Here is a 27,895-nt window from a genome sequence, read left to right on the forward strand (position 1 = left end):
ACCTAAAGAAAGAGATGACTATAAACATACAAGAGGCCTACAGAACTACAAATAGATGGGACCAGAAAAGAAATTCCTCCTGTCACATAGTAGTCAAAACATCAAAAGAACCAAATAAAGATAGACTATTAAAATCAGTAAGGGGAAAATTTCAAGTAACATATAGAGGCAGACCCATCAGAAATAAAGCTAGAAGAACCTGGGTAGATGCCATACATACCCTGAGAGAACAAAAATACCAGCACAGAATGCTGTACCCTGCAAAACCCTCAATTACAATAGATGGAGAAACAAAGATGTTCCATGATAAAAACAAATTTACACAGTATCTTTCCACAAATCCTAGCATACAAAGGATAATAGATAGAAAAACTCCAAAAGAAGGAGGAAAATTATGCCCTAGAAAACGCAAGAAAGTAATCTTTCAACAAACCCGAAAGAACATAGTCAAAAAAACATAAAAATAACATTAAAAACATCAGGAAACAACAATCACCACTCCTTTATATCTCTTAACATCAATGGAATCAATTCCCCAACAAAAAGACATAGGATAACAGACTCGGTACATAAACAGTACCCAACATTTTTCTGCATAAAGAAAATGCATCTCAATAACAAAGAAAGAAACTTTGACAGAATAAAGTGTGGGAAAACAATTTTCCAAGCAAATGATAACAAGAAACAAGCTGAATTAGCCATTCCAATTTTGAATAAATGCAACTTTCAACCAAAAGTGTTCTTCATCTTCAAACAGAAGAATATACCTTCTTATCACCTCATGGTACTTTTTCCAAAATTCAACATATAATCCATCCCAAAATAGGCCTCAACAGATACAAGAAAATTGAAATGATCTCATGCATTCTATCAGATCACCATTTACTAAGGCTGGTCTTCAATAGCAACTAAAACAACAGAAAGCTCAAATACACATAAAAGCTGAACAATTCCCTACTCAATGATAATTTGGTCAAAGAAGAAATAAAGAAATTAAGGACTTTTTGCAATTTAACAAAAACGAAGGCACAACATACACAAACTTACGGGACAGAATGAAAGCACTGTTTCTTGGAAAAATCAGTTTTGAGTGCCTCCAAAAAGAAATTAGAGGGTCCATACACTACCACCTTAAGGGCACATCTGAAAACTCTAGAACAAAAAGAAGCAAATACACCCAAAAGGAGTACATGGCAGGAAATTTTCAAATGCAGGGCTGAAATCAACCAAGTAAAAACATAAGGAACTATACAAAGAACCAACCAAACCCCGGACCTGGTCTTTCAGAAAATCAACAAGATAGATAAAACTTAAGCCAGAGTAACCAGAGGGCACAGAGACAGTATCCAAATTAACAAAATCATAAATGAAAGGGGATATAAAACAAGAGAAACTGAGGAAATTCAAAAAATCATCAAATACTACTACAATAGCCTATGTTCAACAAAACTGAACAGTCTGAATGAAATTGACAATATTCTAGACAGATACCAAATACTACAGTTAAATTTAGATCAGATAAACACCTAAACATTTCTATAACCCCTAAAGAAATAGAAGCAGTCACTAAATGTCTCACAACCATGAAAAAAACAGGGCCAGATGGTTTTAGTGCAGAACTCTATCAGAACTTCAAACAAGACCTAATACCAATACCATTCAAATTATTCCACAAAATAGAAACAGCAAGGACACTATCCCATTCATTCTGTGGAACCATATTTAAGCTGAGTATTCTCCCAAAGAGATGGAACACATTCTATCTAATTAGGAACTTGTCATAATTTCCTTTTGTAGAGATTATCATAAAATATCCCTTTACAATTTTCCTTTTCTATTAGATAAATTCCTTATTTATATTTTAAATTAATTCCACTTTACTGGATACCCCCTCCACAAAAATCCCATAAGCCCTCTTCCCTCCCCCTGTTCCCCAAAACAACCCCTTCCTGCTCCCCTGCCCTGGTATTCCCCTACACTACTGCATTAAGCCTTTCCAGGACCAGGTGCCTCTCCTTACTGGAAGTAGTGTCTGGGTTATATCATGAAATTTGATTGATATTTTAGTGTAATTTTTTAAATATGTACTTGATCTTCATAATCCTCACATGTAAACCATTTGCATACATTTCTATATTGGCCTGCTTCTTAAATATTCAGTTATTTGCTTGGCTATTTCTAAGCCCTTCAATTGCAATAAACTTTATTTTTCATCTACTTACTGCACTCCTACTTAAAACATTATTTTCAATGCTTTTATTAACCTAAATGTAAATACCGGTAGCTATTTAATTTTGATATCCCTGTGCACACAATATATGAATCTTAAAACAAAAGCTACTTTTCAGAGTTCTATTTATTTGAAATATACAGTTATAAAAATGCATTAATGTTTAGTACTATGACAAATTAGTTATCATTGGTTATAGAATTAGGAGAGAAAAACCGAAGTCCAATAAAGAGAGTAATTATTTCAAATCACAGTGTTGCTGATGTTAATTTTTGAACTTTTATTTATCATTCGCTTTCCATAATAACTTTTGAGCACTCAGTGCATATGGAAGATACAAGCAATTTTATTACTTTGAGATATTATACCCTTACCTGTCATGTTGGAAATTTCGTTTTCTGGGCAGGAGTAACAATCAAAACAGCAGACAGCCTTTTCTTCATTAAAGTATTTTCTGAGTCCTGGTCTGCAAGGCATACTACATACAGACGGTAGCATCTGAAGAAAATAAGATACATAATATCTTGTGATTAATGTAATTAATTATCTTGTGATTAATGTAATTAATTATCTTGTGATTAATATAATTAATTAGTGTAATTAATTATCAGTGATTTAATAAAAGCCACTGGAAAAGCTTACTCACATGTATCATATTTTAAAGCAAAAATATGTTGTTTTGTTTTTTTATAGATAAAACTTTAAGAAAAATGTGGTGATTTCTATATTGTGAAACATTTATTAGAGAGTATGAGAGAGAAAAATGAACATAGAGAGAGAGACCGAGACAGAGAGACAGAGAGACACAGAGAGAGAATGAATCTAGGATAGTGGAATTCAATAAATGAAGTAATGTTAAAATTTTTATTCTATGACAAAACAAAAGTAGACAAGACTGTAATTTTTCATAATGTAAAGCAGTAAAAAATTACAACCAAAATACCTCCTTGATATCTGTAGCCCACTCGATCATTTCGTTAGACATAAAGAGTTGCTGTCCATTTGGAAAGTGACCAGAAAACCTTCCTATTTTCACTTTAAGTCCATAGTGTTTTAGAATATCAATGATATAGAAAATGTCATACTCTGTATCGAGTTTTCTATTCTGTTCCATGTTTACCAGGTCTCCAGCAGGATTTACAAATTTTATGTTCTTCAGAAAAGAGAACACCTAAAATATATTTGTCATTTTACTTTCAACTATGCAGACATATTACTAAAGAAATTATAAAGTTTGGAATATCACTTATATCCATTGTACCCTCCTTAAATAGTGGTTTATCTGAAGTATCCAGTGCCAAAAAACCAAAATTCATGAATATGCATGTAAACTAGTTTCCCTATTTTGCACAAATTCTGTTTTCTCACTGGATTTGATGCTGTAACACATGTTGACATGAATTTTATTATTTGAGAAAAGTAATAAATTATTCATTTTTTCTGCCAACAGTTTTCTTTGCTCAAAAGAATGCTAAATACACAGTATTTCAAAAATACTACAAAAGCACTTGAAATTATTTCAGATTTGTTTATTATATTAATTAGAAAATTTTGATCAAGTAAAAGACAAGTGATTTCCTTAATTTCATTTTACTAATTCCATGAGAAAAATTTCAAATGATAAGGTCATGAGATGCATGTGTTATTGAAATATCAGACAAAATATCATGAGAAAATTATGAAATGCTGACTTCAGTGCTGGTTTCTCATTAATTATAAAAGTAACATGATATGCCTCTTATGCATTGGTAGAGTCCAGAAATACATGCATTTAGGATAAGTTTTATTTTTTACATGGATTTAGAATTAAAGATTCCCTCTATGAATGCCATCTCTATAATATGTGTGCCCTTTAGTCTAAAATTCATTACCTTCCAGGAGTTATAATGCAGGAACTTTCCATTATTCTCTGAGCATGTGTCTACATGTCGAAGAACCATCTCATGAAGTGAGTGGGCCACAGCATACACAGAATTGTATAAGTTGTAACATGTTTCACTCATAGACATTCCAAGTGGTGGCACAAAAAACCATTTAAATAGAGTTTCGGCTGGACATTTCTTCAGTGTTTTACAATTTGGTGGTGGCAAAGAAGACTTAAAGTACGTCCACCACAGTTTAGCGAAAGACATGTCATTACTGTAGTTAGATGGGTGCACTGTCTGTATAAATTGCTTAAAACCAGACATCTCAGACTGATGATGTGAAAAAATAAGGGTCCCATGCAAGGAGTTAAGCATGAAATCTCCTATCATTGTGATCATATCAAATTGTGAAACACTGACCCAGAGTCTCTGAATGTTTTTAAGTTTCCATATTATGAAGTTAAATTGTACAGGGGATTCTTTATCCCCATAGACAATCACAACTTTTGCTGATGACATTATGATTTGTTGATAATATTTATGAATCATTTTAATGTATGATAACCGCTTATATGTGATAATAGTGACAAATGCTAAGCAGACAGTGCTTCTTTCCACTCCTGTTCTCAATTCAGAAAGGAATTCAATTCCATGGTCATCATCTGTAATGATCACTCCTACCCAGGTCCATCTGAAATGAACTACTAGGGACACCATGGCTAGTGATAGAGATGTGTCCTTGGGAGTCATCTGGTAGAGATGAGGAAACTGTTCCTGATCACTTAGGAAATGAAAATAACCACAGTAAATCTGAAAGATATTGACCATAAGCATCACTATGAAGTAGATGAAATTCATAATGCTCATTTAAAGGTCTTCGTGTGCTAGATCATATTCTAGAAGGATGGGAAAGTGTGGATACTTCATCTTATTATTAAAATAATAATATTATTATTTTAAATAATATTATTAAAATAAGATGAAGTATCCACATTCTTTTGAATTGCTAAACAAGTAGTGATAAAGTAAGTCTCTGGTAAATAACTTCACTCTATGATGTCTCTCCCACCAGTTTGCCACAAAATTATTTTGTTTGCTAAAGGAAGTATCTAACTTTCATGTTTGACCGATCAGAATAGATATAAATGAATTCTCTCCCTTTTAGTTAGTATTGGCACCCAGAAACTCACACTGGGGTAATATAGTATTCCATTAAATATAACCCTTGGTTACTTACCTCTGGTGTTCTGGAGAAGTAGAGGATTGGTCCAAATTTGTAAGATGTCATCCATAGAGGTCCCGTAAGTACAATTAAATATCTTCTCTGATTTTTACAGTAGTAATTAGGAACAATTTCCTTTCTTTTTAAAGACAAACCTCCTTTCACATGATCCAGCATTAAGTTACATTCAATCTTAACTTGTAGGGAAATGTTGGGTAATATATGAACGTTTTTATTGACTTCTTGAATGGCAAAATAAACAGAGGAAATGAAGAGGATGGTTTTAGGTGTAACCCTGAAAATTGAGCAGTTTTGAAAACAGTCATGGTGGATATAGGTTCTAATTATGGTAATCTTAAATACAGCTTAATGTGGTTTAAGCATAGAATACTTGAAATTTTGTGACCCATTGATAAGGCTATTATGGTACTTACTATGTATATGTAATAGAATTTGTGACCTCTAAAATAATTTAACAGTTTTACAGTTTTTTTAATTATATGAATTGAAGTTTATTACTTCTTTTGAACTATACTTAATATATACAAATGTATTAAGCATTTACAGAGTTTGCTGTTATTTTCTTATTTTGACTTCTTTATCTGTGTTCTGAAATTAGACACCATGTGCATGTTTCTTTTAATTTTTAATAAACATTTTAAATATAAATTTTATATTAACATGATTCTGACATTTTTCTACAGTTATTTATTTTCTTAAATATGATGAAATATCTACATTTCCTCCATGGAGAAAAAGTATTTCTGAGCCAACTTTTAATCTTCCAATGGCTTCACGTTATAATTCTAATACCTAACATGTGTGGAAAATAAATGAGATTATCTACTATCTAGAATGATATACTTTTTTACAGAATCAGCAATAAAATTTGTCATGACACTTTATAAATATATAAAGAATACATGGAGACAATTTTGTCACTTGCTACCATATATCTTTCCTGGGGTTCTATTGAGTTCAGATTATACAGATAAGTGAAATAATTTTATATATTTCTTCACAAACTGCTGTCTAGAATTGCAAAAATAATAGCTAAACCAACCCTATGTAATGAAATATATAAGAGGACTATTATTATTTCTGATTCCACTTTTTCCTTAAGACCTCTATTAATAAAATTGGCCAAAAGGTGGTGGGTGTTGAGAAGCAGAAAGAAACTTAAGACCTAGAAATAAACACATCCTTTTGGACACATGATTTTTTTTTTATAACAACATGCAGGAAAAAAAAGTTGTCATCAATAATGCTACTGGCCCAACTGTATGGCTTCATGCAGAAGAATAAAAATGTAGTCATGCATATAACAGTGAAGAACGTGAAGAAGAGTGAAGAACTCTACATTTGGTATCCACACTTGGGATATAAAAACTCACTGGTGATACATTTTCAAGGGAATATTGAATGTAATTTGAATGAAAAATAAAATAAACTCAGTGACATTTTGAAACTACTTTCCCTTATCATATTTTGTAAAGAAATTATCTTTTTAAGTTTATAGTTTTTCTGTGTGTATTTTATAGCTTCCAAGCTTTTCTTTTTATGGGCTGTTTAATGGTAAGGATGTATATGACTATTTTTCTATTTGTATGTAAGTCTATTGCTCATGCCTTTATTTTTGCAGGGGCTCCTTTTCTGTTTGTTTGAATGATATTTTATATTATGATAATTTTATTTTATCCTATTTTAATACTAGTCTTAATATGACAGGTCTTAATAAGTGAAGATAAGAATATGGGTCTATATTGGTGGTAATTAGGAAATGATCTTACAGAAGTTTAGCAAGTAAAATTCAGAATCTGAGTATATTGTACTAAAAAATATTTTATGCAAATAATAAAGGCAATGGAAATTTGATTTTTGCTTGCAGTTAAGTTGGCCCTGGAAAATAGTATGCTTATTAAAAATAGCATAATAAGGTAGGAAACATATAATCTCATTTATATTAAAAATACTAATGTACACTTATGGAACAAAAAGTTGATTTAGGAATAGTGTAAGGATGAGGTTTTGAAAAGATAAAAGTTGAAGAAAACAGCATTCAAGATTCCCAAATAATTATTCTAGATATTGTATGTTGGACTTATACATCTATATATGTTGTATTCACATTTAAACACATAGATCACAAATTATATATCAACAAATCCTAAATTGACAAAAAAATCATTTAGTGGTGGTGCACACCTGTAATCCCACCACTCTGGGAGGCAGAGGCAGGGGCAGGAGAATTTCTGAGTTCGAGGCCCACCTGGTCTACAGAGTGAGTTCCAGGACAGCCAGGGCTATACAGAAAAACCCTGTCTCGGAAAAAAAAAAAAATATATATATATATAAAAAAAAAAGAGGAAAGGACCATTTAAATCAATTTAGCTTTAGTAAAATTTATGCTAATTTTTTTCAAATCATAGATTTTAAGTTACATTATCATGTATATTATACAATCTTTTTATAATCAGTGTTTTCTATATGAAATATTTAGTGTTTTATATTTTTATAATACTGTTTGTTTAGTTCTGCCATCATCAATGATGCCACATTTTCTCACCTGCTTGTTGAGTGTCCACTTATCACTTTTGATATTTCTCTTTAAGCTATAGAAATCACGGAGTTTATCTGATGATGATCTGCTGTTCAATAAATCACAAGGCCTTCTACTTCTAAGCATGAAAGTAAAGTGACATTCTGAAATTTCTAACTTGAAGGCTCTGTTTTGTCTTTAGAATTTATTATTCTATAAATACCTACTATGTACATGCATGAGAAATAACATAGTACATATCTACCTGTACATACAATATGATGAAAATATGGACAAATATAGGCATCGGGTAGATGCTGAGTAAGGACAAATACTGAATGAGGGAGAATCAGCAATCTTTAAAACTGTATCCCCTTGATAGTTAAGCCTCATATGATGGTACGTTACAAATATAAGAGCATATTTACAGAGCAAATGAAACTTGGTGTGTTATTTTAAAGATTGCACAAATCAGTGTGGACAAATGTATATCTGGAAGAATTATCAGAAAGGATTAAATGTGATGATAATGCACTATCTGCTATTCTCAAATAGGTAATGTCATTTTTTTTAAGTAACACCATCAAGGGTCCTTGTGGGAGAAAAATAGTAATTATTTCTGCATTGTTCAAAGAATGACATTTGAACTGTTGTCTGAGAAACTGTAAATAACTGTGTAGATGTAAATCAAATAATGAATATTATATGGACTTGGTCTAACTCTTATTAATACTATAGGAGGTTTAATTTTAAAGGCACAGTCCACCTCCAGTAGAAAGACAAGGAATATGTGGAGGGTTGGGGTTGCTATACCACAGCCAAAAACTCTGAACTAATATTCTTCCTGTTTAAAAGCACTGCTGGGATAGAAATGGAGAAAATACTTAGGGAAAGAAGGTCCAGTGACGAGCATAACTTGGGATCCGTCTTAAGAATTTCAAGGCATGACACTATTACTAATGCTATGGTGTGGTTACAGATATGAGTCTAGCATGACTACTTTCCAAGAGGCCCAACAAACAGGTAACTGAGACAGATGCAGATACTTACACCCAACAATAGACTGAAGTCTGGGACCACTGTGCATGAGTTCGAGAAAGGCTGGAAGAAGCTAAGAATCAGGATTACCCGATAGAAAGAACAGTGATTGCAACTAATCTAGACCCATGAGATTCTCAGACACTGAACCAAGAAGGAGGCAACACACACTACCAGTTCCAAGTCTCCTGACACATACTCAGCACAAGATTGTCTGGTCTGGCCTAAGTAAGAGAAGATGCACCTAACCCTGGAAAGATTTGAGGACCAGAGAATGGGAAAGTCTGCCAGGGTGTGGTGAAGTAGGGGATGGCGACATCCTCTTGAAGAAGGGGCAGGAGAAATGGGATGAGGAAGTGTCTTATAGCTGACCAGAAGAAGGATAATGACTGAAGTGTAAAAAAAAAATATTAAAAATAATTTTATAAAGAAGAAAATGATAGAACACATGAGAAAAAGAAACCATATCTTTGCAATTCAAAAGAAATCCATTAAAAGCAATTTACAAAAAATCGTGCATATTTTTGATAACTTTTGAGGATAACATATATCATTTTTATGGAAATAAATTTATTTTAATTACTACAAACAAACTTGTAGATAACACATATGTTGTTCATGCATACAAAGATTTTTATTCCCAGGTAAGAACAATAAACTTTTATGGAGAACCAGATAGTAAGGAATCATTAGCACTATAGAGAATATGTAAACGTGGTTCCCTTCAAAACATCAGGGATCATTGGGAAGATGTAAATCTTTTAAGAGATTGAGGTGAATGTTGACTGCAAGGAATAGTTATCTTCTGGATTTAGAAAAGAATCTATACAGGTAAACTCAAAGCAGTATATATATATATATATATATATATATATATATATATATATATACTCTCAAAAACTGTCCAAGGACAAGTCAAACAAAACACTAGCATCAAAGAGGAATTCAACAGAAAATCCCACACTTAGGGGCAGGTTTGAACTAAGAATAAATGTGTGTATAGTTTTCTTTAACAATTTATGTTAGCCAATGCCTTGTGGAAAATCTCACATCTGAAAATTCATGGGTATGATTGATTAGTTTTGAAAGGTTGAAAGTAAAATATAAAACTTGGATGCATAGGCAAGGGACTTTGTACAAAGAATTAATTGAGAAAAAAATGAAAATAATCAAAATATAATGGATGATACTCAGAGAACTAATAAAAGCATACTCCCATTAATCTTATTCAAAGTGGAAAGGTTTGGATATAGATGTAAACTGAAGATATATTTGATAGCTTTGTTTCCAGATCAGTTGACCTCATGACTTGATGAAAGAGGTAAAAATATTAAGGGAAAGGCAGGATATCAATCCCAGTGTTGCACAAACCAGTAACTTGACTTTCCTTTTGAAGGCAATATGTTAAACACTTTCAAGATTAAAATCAATAATGTACTGTATAAGTATATTTGGATAGCCTTCATATCTAATCTACAGCAATGTTTAAGAATTGGAGAGAGTAAATAAATACAATGATGGCCTTTTCTTTTTTATATATCAAAAAATCCCTTCAAGTTAGAGACAATAAAAGAAACTATATGGGGAATATAATTGCTTAGCAACAGATAAATTCAGAATATTCCTTTGATCATAGACATCAGAATATTTGCAATTTAGTTTTGACAATGACTAATTTCAATAATATTTGTATTTTCAATACTGAAATATTTTGGACCTCCACATAAAACCAGATACACTAGATCTAATAGAAGAAAAAGTGGGAAAGAGCCTCAAATTCATCTTCACAGGGGAGAATTTCCTCAACATAACACCAATGGCTCAGGCACTAAGATCAACTACTGACAAATGGGATCTCATAAAATTAAAAATATTCTATAAGATAACGGACATTGTCAATAGTACAAAACGGTAGCCTACAGATTGGAAAAAAGATCTATACCAACCCTACATCTGATAGAGGGCTAAAATCTAATATATACAAAGAACTCAACAAGTCAGAATCCAAACAACAAAAATTTCTTATACAGAGCTAAACAGAAAATTCTCAACTGAGGAATCTCTAATGGCCAAGAAGCACCTAAAGAATTGTTCAACATCCTTAGTTGCAAGAGAAATGCAAATCAAAATGATCCTGAGATTCCACCTCACACCAGTCACCATGTAGGGGGATTAATAATTCAATATTTTACTTCTAAAAATCCTCTTGCTTTGTCAACTGAGAAAAATGTACTGTTTTGGAAACATGTTTGTTATGTAATGTATAAGGCTTTATAGAAACTTAGATGCAACAATCCAATTAGAAATGAACATACATGCATATGAAGAAAATAAAATTGATAATTGACTACCTAATTATATTTTACAATTCAGTATGTATTCATGAATCAGTGTCTACATTAATAATTTACTTTTGTTAAAAATGGAAATACAGAAGTCTATATAGGAAATGAACATCTTGCAATTTTCTTTATTACTCATAACTAAGGAGTAATTAAAAATTATCTATACTTTTCATTCCATAACATTCTATAAAACATAAATATGAAAGCACATATATTGAAATTTTCATGAGATTCAATTTTCAGAATGTTGAATGTAAAATGAATCATAATGAATTACAAGCACCTTCTCTTTGTCATCTAAACCTAAGCTTGCCTACAATGAGTCTAGGTTCTGGGAGCAATACCATATTTATTTTTGAAGATTTTCTTGTTCAAAACACTCAACTTCTACTGAATTCTTTCTCATCTATATCAATTTATTGGGAGTACAGGATCATCATCTCAATGCTACATTTTACCACAAATAAATACTTTTTACTAATAAATATTCACTTTCCAATATCAACCTATAATTCTGCTGTAATTTCCCATTTCAACTGATGTTTTTCTGACTTCAGCTACTTTTGAAATTATAACATATATATTATTTGACCTAAACCTGTGTATTTTTTTTATTATATGTAACAAAATGTCAAGACACATATATTGATATTTGGTATTCAGGCATTGGGCACCCAGTTCAATGGAAGAAACATTAGCTAACCAAAAAAGACCACTTTCTTGTAGGCTTTATGAAATAAACCAAAATCAGTGATTTTATTACTTTTCTCAAGGGCATCACATCTCAAGATGGGAATTGTCATAGTAATGGAATGTCTGTCAGAGTATGGTCAATAGTGTGATTCATTCAGTCAGCATCTAACTGGATTGTGATTCAAAAATGACAAAAAGCAAACTACACCATAAAATCACCATGATTAGGAAAATGACGAGCCATAAGCATTAAATAAAATTTAGTTATATCCTAGAGCAATACAGCCAGAAGTCACATAGGATCTTATCAAATCAGTCAGCATCCCTGGAATGATTTATGTGCATTTATGCATAAATGAAAGGAGCACTTACTGCTTATCTAGATTCCAACTGTAGTAATCATTCTTCACATAACCATTCTTTGTAAAAATGGAAAATAAACAATCAGTCTCTTTATCTCCAATATAATTTTCTTTGTCTTTTATTCTCCAAAAGAACGTGGGGTCACTCAACTGGCAAAAAAGAAAGGAATTCTTGAGAAACAGGAAGACAACAATAAAAAAGAACATCTTTGCTATGTCACCAAGATAGGTGCCTAAGCAAAATGAGAAATGAAGTGTCAGGCAGGCAGAATCTCACATATCAAATTTTCATGAAACCATCCATTGTCACTTTTTATTGATGTAGCTACTGTTAAAGAACACATGTATTTCTGAAAGCATTTCAGTTCACTGTTTGTCTCTGGAGGTTTCTGAAGCACTCTCTGGCCTGGGGCTCTGCATCTGAGATCCTATGTCCAGATGAAAAATAGGGTTAGTAATTTTGGTCATGATTATCTTCCTCTGTATCCCTTATGATTGTACTCATGTAAGCAGACATGTACATTCCACATTCCAGACAAGATTCCTTTTGGGAATATTTTCTCACAAGTTTAGGTCACCACTCTAGTTTTCTGAAATCATTTTTAATAGTTGATTCTGATTGCACAGGTTTTTCCGATGAGTTTGACCAGGAATTATGTCAATGAATACAACTGAAGCCAATTGACCTTAGTAATAAAAAGATTAATAAAAGTAAGCAGTATCTTTATGTTTCTTCAATATTTGTAGACACAAATTCTATATAGTTGCTTTCTGTCTGTTACTAGTATCTTGCATTTATAATTATGAATTGAATAATATTAAGTCAGAGTCATGGAAGGCTATGTAATTTGAAATTAATTTTATTTATAAGCAGTTAAGAATGTTGATTACATCGAAAATCCAAAGCAAGCAAGTTTTTTTTAATTTTTTTTTATTTCATGGTTTATTAAAGGGCATGTTAAAACACAAGCTGAGTATACAAAGTATAATCTATGCAAGGTCATAAGTGACCTGAAGGTGTAGCAACATTAATTTTGATGAGGAATAAGAAATCCTCATCAGGCGGTGGTGGTGCACACCTTTAATTCCAGCACTTGGGAAGCAGAGACAGGCAGATTTCTGAGTTCGAGGTCAGCCTGGTCTACACAGTGAGTTCCAGGACAACCAGGGCTACACAGAGAAAACATCTTGAGAAAAGAAAGAAAGAAACAAATTCTGACTATTAATATGCTAGATTGACTTCCATAATAATGCATCATTATGGAAATACATAGAGGAACCTCTGCTCCTTGATTCTGTAACATGCCCACTATCATAGGAGCAGAGTTGAGGAGGTTTTTACACCAGTTGCATCACCATTGGGAGTAACTGTGACTAGTGGGAACCAGGGACACAGGAATCCACTCAACCAGTGGCACTGGTTCCTTCCAGTCTAGGCTGGTTTACCTTGGGAGCTAATACCTCAGTCAGCTTGGCAACTCCCAGAAACAACCTCTACTCTCAAGCATTCTAACTTGCAAAGGATCATAAGAACAGAGGTGAGGAGGACCTACCATCTATCCCATGTGTCCCTGTGGCACATGTCTCATCTGCTTTACCTTGGGATGTAACACCCCCGCCAGCCTGGCAATGCTCAGAGGAACCTCAGTTCCCAACATCTCAGGATCCCAGAATCCCAGGATCCCTGTCCCAGGATCCCAGGAGCTTGTTCACACCAAGATCCGAGGATCCCAGAGGAATCTTGACTCCTAGGAGTTCTGATCCACCCAGGATCTGAGAATCATGGGATTACAGAATGACCGGACCAGAGAAACAATGGATCGCAGAATGACAGGGCCAGAGAAACCATGGCCTCTGAGGAGTTCTGGCATAGCCAGGATCACAGGAAGGACAGGCTACTGTCACATATAGTGAAGGCAAGTAGCATTAGAAATAACAAGTTGGTGGGAGGCAGGCATAAAGACATAAGCAACAGAAACCAAGGGAATATAGCATCATCGGAACCCAGTTCTCCTACCATAGCAAGAGCTGGATATACCATCACACAGGAAAAGCATGATTCAGATCTATAATCACTTTATATGATGATGATAGGGAACTTTAAGAATGACATAAATAACTCCCTTAAAGAAATATAGGTAAACAGAGGTACACAGGTTCCCTTAAAGAGGAAACAGAAAAATCCCTTAAAAAATTACAGGAAACACAATCAAACAGGCAAAGGAAATGAACAAAACCTTCCAAGATTTGAAAATGGAAATAGAAACAATAAAGGAATCGCAAAGGGAGACAACACTTGAGTTACAAAACTTAGGAAAAGGATCAGGAGCCATAGATGCAAGCATCACCAACAGAACACAAAGATAGAAGAGAGAATCTCTGTTGCAGAAGATACCATAGAAATCATTGATACAAGCATTGAAGAAAATGCAAAATGCTACAATCTCCTAACCTAAAACATCTAGAAAATCCAGGATACATTGAGAAGACAAAACCTAATGGTAATAGGTATAGAGGAGAGCTAAGATTTCTAGCTTAAAAGGCCAGTAATATCTTCAACAAAATTAAGAAGAAAACTTCCCTAACCTAAAGAAATAGATGCCCATGAACATACAAAAGACTACAGAACTCCAAATAGACTGAACCAGAACAGAAATTCCTCCTGTCACATAATAGTCAAAACAGCAAATGAACAAAACAAAACAAAACAAAACAAAAGAATGTTAAAAGCAGTAATGGTAAAAGATGGACCTATCAGAATTATCTCACCAGATTTCACACCAGAAGTCTCATGAACTTCTAACTGGGAGAGTTAGAAGATCCTGGGCAGATGTCACACAGTTCCTAAGAGAACACAAATGCTAGCCCTAGCTACTATACCCAGGAAAACTCTCAATTAACATAGATGGAGAAAACAAGATATCCCATGGCAAAAGGAAATTTACACAATATCTTTCCACAAATCCAGCTCAACAAAGGATATTAGATGGAAAACCCAAACACAAAGGGGAAAACGTCAACCTAGAAAAAGCAAGAAGGTAAACGTTCATCAAACCCAAAAGAAGATAGCCACAAAAATATAATTCAACCTGTTACAACAAAAATAACAAAAAGATACAATCATTTTCACATAATATCTCTTAATATCAATGGACTCAATTCCCGAATAAAAATCCAAGACTAACAGACTGAACACTAAAACAGGACCCAGAATTTTGCTGCATACAGGAAACATAACTCAGTGATAAAGACAGACACTACCTCAGAGTGACCAGTTGCAAAGCAATTTTCCAAGCAATTGGTCCCAAGAAACAAGATGGAGTAGACATTCTAATACTGAATAACATCATCTTTTATTCAAAACTTGTCAAAAAACAAAGAAGGGCACTTCATTCTTATAAATGGAAAAGTCTATCAAGATGAACTCTCAATTCTGAACATCTATACTACAAATGTAGGGGCACCAGTGTTTACAAAAGAAACTTTGCTAAATCTCAAAGCATACAACACATCCCACACAATAATAGTGGGAGACTTCAATACCAATGCTCAGCAATGGACAGATCATGGAAACAGAAACTAACAGAGACTCAGTGAAACTAACAGAAGTTTTGAACAAAATGGATCTAACAGATATTTATAGAACAATTCATCCTAAAGCAAAAAAATATATCTTCTTCTCAGCACCCCATGGTACCTTCTCCAGAATTGACCATATAATTTTCACAAAACAGCATTCAACAGATACAAGAATATTTAAATAATCCCATGCATATTATCAGATCACCACGGTCTAAGGTTAGTCTAAAATTCCAAGAAAAACAAAGGAAAACACATATAAACATGGAAGCTAAAAAACACTCTACTCAAGGATAACTTGGTCAAGGAAGAGATAAATAAAGAAATTGAAGATGTTTTAAAATTTAATGAAAATGATGACACATCATACCAAAACTTACGGGACACAATGAAATCAGTGGCAATAGGAAACCTCCTAACACTTAAGTGCCTCCAAAAGTACTGGGGAGAGCTTACACAAGCACCTTGACAGCACACGTGAAAGCTCTAGAACAAAAAGAAGCAAATACAACCAAGAGGACTTGACCCCTGGAAATAATGAAACTCGGGACTGAAATCAATCAAATAAAAACAAAAAGAACTATAAAAAGAATCAACAAAACCAGGATCTCGTTTTTTGAGAAAACCAACAAGATAAACCCTTAACAAGGCTAAGCAGATGGCACAGAGACAGTACTCAAATTAATAAATTCAGAAATTAAAAGGGAGACATAAGAATTGAAACTGTGGAAATTAAAAAAAAAAAAACATCAAATCTTACTACAAAAGCTTATGCTCAACAAAATTGGAAAATCTGGATGAAATCGAAAATTTTCAAGACACATACCAGATGCCAAAGTTCAAAAAGGATCAGATAAGCCATCTAAACATTCCCATAACCCCTGAAGAAATGGAAGCAGTCATTAATAGTCTCCTAACAAAAAAATCCCAGTACCATATGGGTTTAGTGGAGAATTCTATCAATCCGTCAATGAAGATATAATATCAATTCTCTTCAAACTATTCCACAAATTAGAAACAAAAGGAATATTACACAATTCATTCTATGAAGTCACATTACACTTAAACATAAACCTAACAAGAGCAAACAAAGAAAAAGAACTTCAGACCAATTTCCCTTGTGGATATTGATGCAAAAATGCTCAATAAAATTCTTGCCAACTGAATGCAAGAACACATCAAACCAAACATTCACCATGATTGAGTAGGCGTCAGCCTAGTGATGCAGGGATAAAGGAAATGTAATTCACTACATAAACAAACTCAAAGAAAAAAAAACATCTCATTAGATCCTGAAAAAGCTTTTGACATTATTAATCATCCCTTAATACTTAAAGTCTTATAAAGATCAGGAATTGAAGGTCCATACTTAAACATATTAAAAGCAATATACAGCAAACCAGTAGCCAACATCAAACTGAGTGGAGAGAAACCTGAAGCAATCCGACTAAAATCAGGGACTAGAAATTGCTGCCCAATCACTCCCTATCTATTCCATATAGTTCTTTAATGTCTAGCTATACCAATTAGACAACAAACGGGAGGTCAAAGAGATAAAAATTGGAAAGGAAGAAATCAAACTATCACAATTTGCAGATGATGTGATCTTATACTTAAGTGATACAAAAATTCCACCAGAGAAGTTCTAAAGCTGATAAACAATTTCAGCAAACTGGCTGGATATAAAATTAATTAAAAAAATCAGTAGCCTTTCTCTACTCAGAGGATGAACAGGCTGAGAAAGAAATTAGGGAAATGACACACTTCAAAGGAGTTACAAATAACATTACATTCCTTGATGTGACTCTAACCAATCAAGTGAAATGTATACATGACAAAAATTTCAAGTCTCCAAAGAAAAAAAATCGAAGAGGATCTCAGAAGATGGAATGATCTCCCCTGCTCATTGACTGGGAGGATTAATATATTAAAAATGACCATCTTGTGGAAAACAATCTATACATTCAATGCAATCCTCATCAAGAGGCCAACTCAGTACTACAAAGAGTTGGAAGGAGCCATTTCCAAATTCACTTGGAATAACAAAAAAAAACCCAGGATAGCAAAAACTATTCCCAACAAGAAAAGAACTTTGGGAAATAACCATCCCTGAACTTAAGGTGTATTATAGAGCAATAGTATTAAAAACTGTATGCTATTGGTACAGAGACAGGAAGGAAAATAAATGGAATAGAGTTGAAAACTCTGAAATGAACCCATACACCAATGGCCACTTGATCTTTGACAAAGGAGCTAAAACTATTCAGGGATAAAAAGTCACCATTTTTAGCAAATGCTGCTGGTTCAACTGGAGGTCAGCATGTAGAAAAATGCAAATTGACCCATTCTCATCTCTTTGAACAAAGCTCAAGTCCAAGTGGATAAGGACCTCCACATAAAACAAGATACATGTATAGAGGAGAAAGTGGGGGAAGAGCCTCGAACACATGGGAATAAAAGAAAATTTCCTGAACAGAGCACCAGTAGCTTTATACTCTAAGAGCAAGAATCAACAAATGGCACTTCATAAAATTCCAAACCTTCTAAAAGGCAAATAATACTGACAATAGGACAAAAGGACAACCAACATATTGGGAAAAGATCTTTACCAATCTTAGGATAGAGGGCTTATATGCAATATATACAAAGAACTCAACAAGTAGGACTCCAGAGAATTAAATAACTCTATTAAAATGTGGGGTACAATACTAAACAAATAATTTTTAATAGTTATATATAATGGCAGGGAAGCACCTAAAGAAATGTTAAACATCCTTAGTTATTTGGGAAATGCAAATCAAAACAACCCTGACATTCTTCCTCGCAACTGTCAGAATGGCTAAAATCAAATCTCAGGTGACAACAGATGCTGCTAAGGATGTGGAGAAAGAACTCTCCTCCATTAATGATGGGATTGCAATCTGGGACAACTACAGTGGAAATCAATTGGTAGCTCCTCAGGAATTGATCATATCATTTCCTGAGGACCAAGTCATACCACTCCTTGGCGTATACACAGATGATGGTCCAACATGTAATAAGTACACATGCTCCACTCTGCTCATAGCAGCCTGATTTATAATAGCCAAAATCTGGAAAGAAAGCAAATGTCCTTATTTTATTTTATTTTATTTTATTTTATTTTATTATTATTATTTTTTAACATAATCACTTGGAGCTTTTCTCTAAAAACCTGAAATCAAATTATACAACTAGGGACAACTACTTTACCAGGTACTCTTCAAATGATGTACACTCGTGAAGGCAGGGAAATCATTCTCATAACTGTTATTTATTTATTTATTTATTTATTTATTTATTTATGTATATTTTTTATTTTCTATATTCTTTGTTTACTTTCCAAATGATTTCCCCTTTCCCAGATCCTCCCTCCCCATATGTCCCATAAACCTTCTTCTCTACCCATTCTCCAATCACCTCTCTCCTTCTCTGTCCTGATACTCCCCTCCAACACTAGATCAATTCTTTCCAGGATCAGGACCCTCTCCCTACTTCTTCATGGGAGTCATTTGTTATGCTATTTGTGCCTTGGGTATTCATCCTAAGTGAGGTAACCCAATCACAAAAGAATACACATGGAATGCAATCTCTGATAAGTGGATATTAATTAGCCCAGAAGCTCTGGATATCCAAGGCAAATGACCTTCAACAGAGGAATGAATATAGAAAATCTTGTATATTTATACAATGGAATACTATTCAGATTTTAAGAAGGATGAATTCATGAATTGTTAGGCAAATGGATAGAACTAGAAAATATCATCCTGAGTGAGGTAACCTAATCACAAAAGAACACACATGGTATGCACTCACTGATAAGTGGATATTAGTCCAAAAGCTCTGAATACCAAAGATAAAATCCATAGATCATGAAGTTACAGAAGAACAAAGACCAAAGTGTAGATGATTTGATTCTTCTGAGAAGTGGAAAAACACACACATGTGCAAATATTTGGATAAAGTGTAGAGAAGAGACTTAAGGAATGTCCATCCAGAGACAGTACCACTTTGGGATTCATCCCATATACAGTTGCCAAATCCTGACATTATCTTGGATACCAAGAAATGTTTTCTGAAAGGAGACTGATATGTCTGTCTCTTGATAGGCCCTGCCAGAGTCTTACAAATACAGAGGCAGATGATCACCAACAACCTGGGACTGAGCAGAGGATCACTAATGGAGGAGTTAGAGAAAGGACTAATGGAGCTGAAGGTGTTGCAACCTCATAGGAAGAACAACAATATCAAGCAACCAGGCACCCCCACCCCCTGCCTCAGAGTTCCCAGGGACTAAGTCATCAACTAAGGGGGTACATATGGCTCTAGCTGCATATATAGCAGAGGATTTCCTTGTCAAGTATCAAAGGGAAGAGAGGTCCTTGGTACTATGAAGTCTTGATAGAGGACCCAGTGTAGGGGAACTGAGGCCATGGAGCTGGGAGATGTGGGTGCAGGAACAACCTCATAGAAGTAGGAGGAGTGAAGATGGGATATGGGATACTATTTGAAAAGTAAATAATGAATATATCCAACAAAAATTTTTAAAAAATAAAAAGACTGCACATATGTCTTGGATTATTTTTAATTTAAACGCAATTCTAAACAATTTTTGTTACTCATCATTTGTGCTGACATCCTTTCTGGAAAGTTTTATGATTGATATACAGAGATATAACACAGAACAAATTACCTCTGCCAAGGAAAATCCCAAGTTCAACATACAAGGCAGAAAATGACTACATTTTAGGTGGCTGGGTATATAACTCAGTGACCATGCTTATTATTAATATCATTTGTAAGACCACATTTTCAAAAATAAATGTTTGTTGCCTTTCAGGTGTTCTGGGTTTTTAATAGCTATTGAATTACATTGCATGAACAGTTATGTTGTATATTTAAACTTTTACATTCTGCATTTTACTTCTTTGATAGTCTTTAGATTTACAAGTCATATGGTAACTCTCATATTTTTTTTTTGTCTTGGTCTCCATCTCTTTTTTTTTATTCAATATATTTTGTATTTACATTTCAAATGATTTCCCCTTTCCTAGCCCCCCCACTCCCAGAAAGTCCCATAAGCCCCCTTCTGTCCCCCTGTCCTCCCACCCACCCCTTCCCACTTCCCCATTCTGGTTTTGCTGAATACTGTTTCATTGAGTCTTTCCAGAACAAGGGGCCACTCTTTCTTTCTTCTTGTACCTCATTTGATGTGTAGGTTATGCTTTGGGTAATCCAGGTTTCTAGGTTAATATCGACTTATTAGTGAGTGCATACCATGATTCATCTTTTGGGTCTGGGTTAACTCACTTAGTATGATGTTCTCTAGGTCCATCCATTTGCCTAAGAATTTCATGAATTCATTGTTTCTAATGGCTGAATAGTACTCCATTGTGTAGATATACCACCTTTTTGCATCCACTCTTCTGTTGAGCGATACCTGGGTTCTTTCCAGCATCTGGCAATTATAAATAGGGCTGCTATGAACATAGTAGAGCATGTATCCTTATTACATGGTGGGGGAATCCTCTGGGTATATGCCCAGGAGTGGTATAGCAGGATCTTCGGGAAGTGAGGTGCCCAGTTTTCAGAGGAACCGCCAGACTGATTTCCAGAGTGGTTGTACCAATTTGCAACCCCACCAGCAGTGGAGGAGTGTTCCTCTTTCTCCACACCCTCTCCAACACCTGCTATCTCCTGAATTTTTAATCTTAGCCATTCTGACTGGTGTAAGGTGAAATCTCAGGGTTGTTTTGATTTGCATTTCCCTAATGACTAATGAAGTTGAGCATTTTTTAAGATGCTTCTCCGCCATCCGATGTTCTTCAGGTGAGAATTCTTTGCTTATCTCTGTACCCCATTTTTTAATAGGGTTGTTCGGTTTTCTGGAGTCTAACTTCTTGAGTTCTTTATATATATATTGGATATTAGCCCTCTATCTGATGTAGGATTGGTGAAGATCTTTTCCCAATTTGTTGGTTGCTGATTTGTCCTCTTGATGGTGTCCTTTGCCTTACAGAAACTTTGTAATTTTATGAGGTCCCATTTGTCAATTCTTGCTCTTAGAGCATACGGTGTTCGGTTCAGAAACTTTCTCCCTGTACCGATGTCCTCAAGGGTCTTCCCCAATTTCTTTTCTAATAACTTCAGAGTGTCTGGCTTTATGTGGAGGTCCTTGATCCATTTGGATTTGAGCTTAGTACAAGGAGACAAGGATGGATCAATTCGCATTCTTCTGCATGCTGACCTCCAGTTGAACCAGCACCATTTGTTGAAAAGACTATCTTTTTTCCACTGGATGTTTTCAGCCTCTTTGTGGAGAATCAAGTGGCCATAGGTGTGTGGGTTCATTTGTGGAACTTCAATCCTGTTCCATTGATCCTCCTGCCTGTCACTGTACCAATACCATGCAGTTTTTAACACTATTGCTCTGTAGTTTTGCTTGAGGTCAGGGATACTGATTCCCCCAGAATTTTTTTGTTGCTGAGAATAGTTTTAGCTATCCTGGGTTTTTTGTTATTCCAGATGAATTTGATAATTGCTCTTTCTAACTCTGTGAAGAATTGAGTTGGAATTTTTATGGGTATTGCATTGAACCTGTAGATTAATTTTGGCAAAATGGCCATTTTAACTATATTGATTCTACCGATCCATGAGTATGGGAGGTTTTCCCATTTTTTGAGGTCTTCTTCCATTTCCTTCTTCAGAGTCTTGAAGTTCTTGTCATACAGATCTTTCACGTTTGGTAAGAGTCACACCAAGATACTTTATACTATTTGTGGCTATTGCGAAGGGGCTCATTTCCCTAATTTCTTTCTCAGCCTGCTTATCCTTTGAGTATAGGAAGGCCACTGATTTGGTTGAGTTGATTATATAACCTGCCACTTTGCTGAAGTTGTTTATCAGCTGTAGGAGTTCTCTAGTGGAGTTTTTTGGGTCACTTTGGTAGACTATCATGTCATCTGCAAATAATGATAGTTTGAATTCTTCCTTTCCAATTTGTATCCCTTTGACTTCCTTATGTTGTCGAATTGCCTGAGCTAGAACCTCAAGTACAATATTGAAAAGATAAGGAGAAAGGGGCAGCCCTGTCTAGTCCCTGATTTTAGTGGGATTGCTTCAAGTTTCTCTCCATTTACTTTGATGCTGGCTACCGGTTAGCTGTATGTTGCTTTTACTATGTTAAGGTATGGGCCTTGAATTCCTGTTCTTTCCAAGCTTTAAGCATGAAAGGATGCTGAGTTTTGTCAAATGCTTTTTCAGCATCCAATGAAATGACCATGTGGTTTTTTTCTTTGAGTTTGTTTATGTAGTGGATTGCATTTACGGATTTCCGTATATTGAACCAACCCTGCATTCCCGGGATGAATCCTACTTGATCATGGTGGATGATCGTTTTGATGTGTTCTTGGATTCGGTTGGCAAGAATTTTATTGAGTATTTTTGCATCGATATTCATAAGAGAAATTGCTCTAAAGTTCTCTTTCTTTGTTGGATCTTTGTGTGGCTTTGGTATCAGCGTAACTGTGGCTTCATAGAAGGAATTGGGTATTGTTCCTTCTGTTTCTATTTTGTGGAATAATTTGAAGAGTATTGATGTTAACTCTTCTTTGAAGGTCTGATAGAATTCTGCACTGAAACCATCTGGTCCTGTGCTTTTTTTGGTTGGAAGACTTTCTATGATTCCTTCAATTTCTTTATGCATTATGGGACTGTTTAGATTATCTATTTGGTCCTGATTTAATTTTGGTATTTGGTATCTGTTAAGGAAATTGTCCATTTCCTCCAGATTCTCCAGTTGTGTTGAGTACAGGCTCTTGTAGTAGGATCTGATGATTTTTTGGATTTCCTCAGTTTCCGTTGTTATATCTCCCTTTTCATTTCTAAGTTTGTTAATTTGGATACTTTCTCTGTGCCCTTTGGTCAGTCTGGCTAAGGGTTTATCTATCTTGTGTTTTTCTCAAAGAACCAGCTCCTGGTTTTGTTGATTCTTTGTATGGTTCTCTTTGTTTCTACTTGATTGATTTCAGCCCTGAGTTTGAGGATTTCCTGCCTTCTACTCCTCCTGGGTGAAATAGCTTCTTTTTGTTCCAGGGTTTTCAGGTGTGTCATTAAGCTCGTAATGTATGCTCTCTCCATTTTCTTTTTGGAGGCACTCAGGGCTATGAGTTTTCCTCCTAGCACTGCTTTCATTGTGTCCCATATATTTGGGTATGTTGTATCTTCATTTTCATTGTGTTCTAAAAAGTCTTTAATTTCTTTCTTTATTTCATCCTTGACCAAGGTATGATTGAGTAGAATATTGTTCAATTTCCACGTGTATGTGGCTTTTCTGTTGTTTTTGTCGCTATTGAAGACCACTTTTACTCCATAGTTATCTGATAGGAGGCATGGGATTAGTTCGATCTTCTTATATTTGTTGAGGTCTGTCTTGAGACCAATTATATGGTCGATTTTGGAGAAGGTACCATGAGGTGCTGAGAAAAAGGTATATTCTTTTGCTTTAGGATAGAATGTTCTATATATCTGTTAAATCTAATTGGTCCAAAGCTTCAATTAGTTTCATTGTGTCCCTGTTTAGTTTCTGTTTTCCTGATCGGTCCATTGAGGAAAGTGCAGTGTTGAAGTCACCCACAATTATTGTGTTAGGTGCAATGTGTGCTTTTAATTTTAATAAAGTTTCTTTTACGAAAGAGGGTGCCCTTGCATTTGGGGCATAGATGTTCAGGATTGACAGTTCTTCTTTTTGTATTTTTCCTTTGACCAGCAAGAAGTGTCCCTCAGGGTCTCTTTTGATGACTTTGGGTTGAAAGTCAATTTTATCTGATATTAAAATGGCTACTCCAGCTTGTTTCCTGAGACCATTTGCTTGTAAAATTGTCTTCCAGCCTTTTACTCTAAGGTAGTGTTTGTCTTTGACCCTGAGGTGTGTTTCCTGTAAGCAGCAAAATGTAGGGTCCTGTTTACGTATCCAGTCAGTTAGTCTATGTCTTTTTATTGGGGAATTGAGTCCATTAATGTTAAGAGATATTACGGAATAGTGATTGTTTCTTCCTGTCATTTTGACGTTATTTTTTAAATTTGATTGGTTAACTTCTTTTGGGTTTGATGAAAGGTTACTATCTTGCTTTTCCCAGGTTGAAGTTTCCCTCCTTGTATTGGTGTTTTCCTCCTATTATCCTTTGTAGGGCTGGGTTTGTGGATAGATATTGGGTAAACTTGGTTTTGTCATGGAATATCTTAGTTTCTCCATCTATGGTGATTGAGAGTTTTGCTGGATATAGTAGTTTGGGCTGGCATTTGTGTTCTCTTAGAGTCTGAATGAGATCAGCCCAGGATCTTCTAGCCTTCATAGTCTCAGGTGAAAATTCTGCTGTGATTCTGATAGGTCTTCCTTCATATGTTACTTGGCTTTTTTCTCTTACTGCCTTTAATATTCTTTCTTTGTTTAGTACATTTGATGTTTTGATTATTATGTGACAGGAAGTATTTCTGTTCTGGTCCAGTCTGTTTGGAGTTCTGTAGGCTTCTTGTATATTCATGGGCATCTCTCTCTTTAGGTTAGGGAAGTTTTCTTCCATAATATTATTGAAGATATTTGCTGGCCCTTTAAGCTGTAAATCTTCATTCTCATCTATGCCTATAATCCCTAGGTTTGGTCTTCTCATTGTTTCCTGGATTTCCTGGATATTTTGGGTTACAAGCTTTTTGGTTTTTGCATTTTCTTTAACTGTTGAGTCCATGGTTTCTATGGTATCTTCAGCGTCTGAGATTTTTTCTTCTATCTCTTGTATTCTGTTGTTGATATTTGCATCTCTGTCCCCTGATTTCTTCCCAAGGCTTTCAATCTCTAAAGTTGTCTCCCTTTGAGTTTTCTTAGTTGTTTCTACTTCTGATTTTAGATCTTGGATTGTTTTGCTTAGCTCCTTCACTTGCTTGTTTGTGCTTTCCTGTAATTCTTTAAGAGATTTTTGTGTTTCCTCTTTCATGATCGCAGCCTGTTGACCAAAGTTCTCCTGTATTACTTTAAGTGTTTTTTGTGTTTCCTCATTATTGGCTTTTGTATTCTCCTGGATTTCTTTCAATGATTTTTTTGTTTCCCTTTCAGGGGCTTCTAACTTTTGATCCATTTTCTCCTGAATTTCTTTAAGTATGTCCTTCATGTGTTCCTGTACCAGCATCATGACCAGTGATTTTAAATCCAAATCTTGTTTTACTGGTGTGATGGAGTATCCAGGACATGCTGGTAAAGGAGAATTGGGTTCAGATATTGTTATATTGCCTTGATTTCTGTTAGTGACGTTCCTGCGTCTGCCTTTTGCCATCTAGTTCTCACTGGTGTTAGTTGGTGTTGTCAATGCTGGACTCACCAGTGCAAGCTGCCCCTTCCCAGGTGGCAGCTGGTGCACAGCTTACCTCCTGCACTGCAGGAGACAGGGTGTTGTTATCCAGGCTGTTCAGACCCAGAAGCAGACACCTAAAGGCTCCAGCTGTGGCCCGCAGGATTCACTGGAGCACACCGACTTCTCCCAGCTGGCTGCCTGGAAGCCCCACTTGCCTCTTTCAGGATCTGGAGATGTGGCGCTGCTGCTCAGGCCGATCTGGATCCGGAAGTGGAGAGGTCTGAGGGCTACCACCAGAGGCCTCAGGACTGAAGCCTAAGCTCTGTACCACAGGAATGAGCTGTGCTGTGAGCTCCCAGCCTGCCTCTGGGCGCACACCAGGTCCCCTGCACTTCTTGGAGACCGAGTGCTGTGGCTCAGGCTGGTCAGATCCCAAAGCAGGCACCTGAAGGATCCCACTGGGGCCAGCTGGATTCACCGGAGCACACCGACCTCTCCTGCTGGCCGCCCGGAAGCCCCGCCTGCCTCTTTCAGGACCTGGAGATGTGGCGCTGCTGCTCAGGCTGATCTGGATCCGGAAGCGGAGAGGTCCGAGGGCTACCGCCAGAGGCCTCAGGACTTAAGCCTAAGCTCTGTGCCACAGGGAATGAGCTGTGCTGTGAGCTCCCAGACCGCCTCCGGGCGCACACCAGGTCCCCCGCACTTCCTGGAGACCGAGCACTGTGGCCCAGGCTGTTCAGATCCCAAAGCAGGCACCTGAAGGCTCCTGCTGGGGCCCGCTGGATTCACCGGAGCACACGGACCTCTCCAACTGGCCATCCGGAAGCCCCCTCTCATATTCTTTTTATTCCTACATTCACTCTTCATCCAACTCTGTGTCCTTTGTATTTTAAGACATTCAAGACTACTTTTTGCTGACAAAATCATTTTGCAACAATAAATTTTCAAAAGAAGTGTGCTCAACTTGTCATGGTATGACCTCTCATTTAAAAAATATTTTTCTCTTTCTTCTTCAGAAGCTAGAACTTTCATTCAATAGTACCAATGGGGGAAATTTGGTGTCCATCTCTCATCTTTATATTTGGATATAACTTCTCTTGGTCTTACAAGGTGTTTTGTTTGCTACATCTGTTCCTGGGTGTAGGTACTTGCTCTGGTATGTTCAGAATATGTTGTTTCCTTTTAGTTATCTACCACTTCTGGTACTTACATTTAGTCTGTTCAATTACTGTAATAAATTCCATACCTTGAGAAACATATAATAAATATAATCCCCTCAGTCTTACATACTATAAAATTTTCAATTCTCTCCCCTTTGTCCCATGCATTTCTGTGTTAATAATCATATAAAAAATCAAATACTGGGTGGCGGCGGCGGCAGTGCAGCAGTGGTCCAGCTGAAGGGCCATCAGCAGTGGAACCAAGGCGACACAAGTCCAGTTAGGCCCTGCGCCCACGACCACTGACCTTCACTGACCAGCCGGGCTACAAGCAGCTGCGGTTTTGCGGGCACCTTTCGCTGCACGGAAGCCACTTCAGAACTCGGCCTCCCGCCAGTCAGGAGAGGCTCACCTCCATCTTGGTTTCGGACTCCAGAGAGATCAGACAGACTGAGGTACACAAACATAATCCAAGGCCAACACCGCGGGGGTCAGAGCCCG

The 27,895-nt window shown here is 35.7% G+C and overlaps 1 protein-coding gene across 1 annotated transcript in view; it reads right to left on the reverse strand.

The window, feature by feature from the left end:
• LOC127681473 (vomeronasal type-2 receptor 116-like) overlaps window positions 1–12,504 on the reverse strand; it is a 38,273-nt gene extending 25,769 nt beyond the window's left edge. Inside the window, exons 1-5 of the mRNA XM_052177759.1 lie at window positions 12,305–12,504; window positions 5,333–5,612; window positions 4,102–4,905; window positions 3,174–3,401; window positions 2,605–2,728 (exon numbers count right to left, since the gene is read on the reverse strand). Of these exons, the coding sequence (XP_052033719.1) occupies window positions 2,605–2,728; window positions 3,174–3,401; window positions 4,102–4,905; window positions 5,333–5,612; window positions 12,305–12,501 (1,633 nt within the window). The 5' untranslated portion in view covers window positions 12,502–12,504. The remainder of the gene's footprint in view (window positions 1–2,604; window positions 2,729–3,173; window positions 3,402–4,101; window positions 4,906–5,332; window positions 5,613–12,304) is intronic.
• Between the last annotated feature and the right edge of the window lie 15,391 nt (window positions 12,505–27,895).

Source organism: Apodemus sylvaticus, chromosome 1, assembly GCF_947179515.1.
Source record: "Apodemus sylvaticus chromosome 1, mApoSyl1.1, whole genome shotgun sequence".
NCBI lineage: Eukaryota > Metazoa > Chordata > Mammalia > Rodentia > Muridae > Apodemus > Apodemus sylvaticus.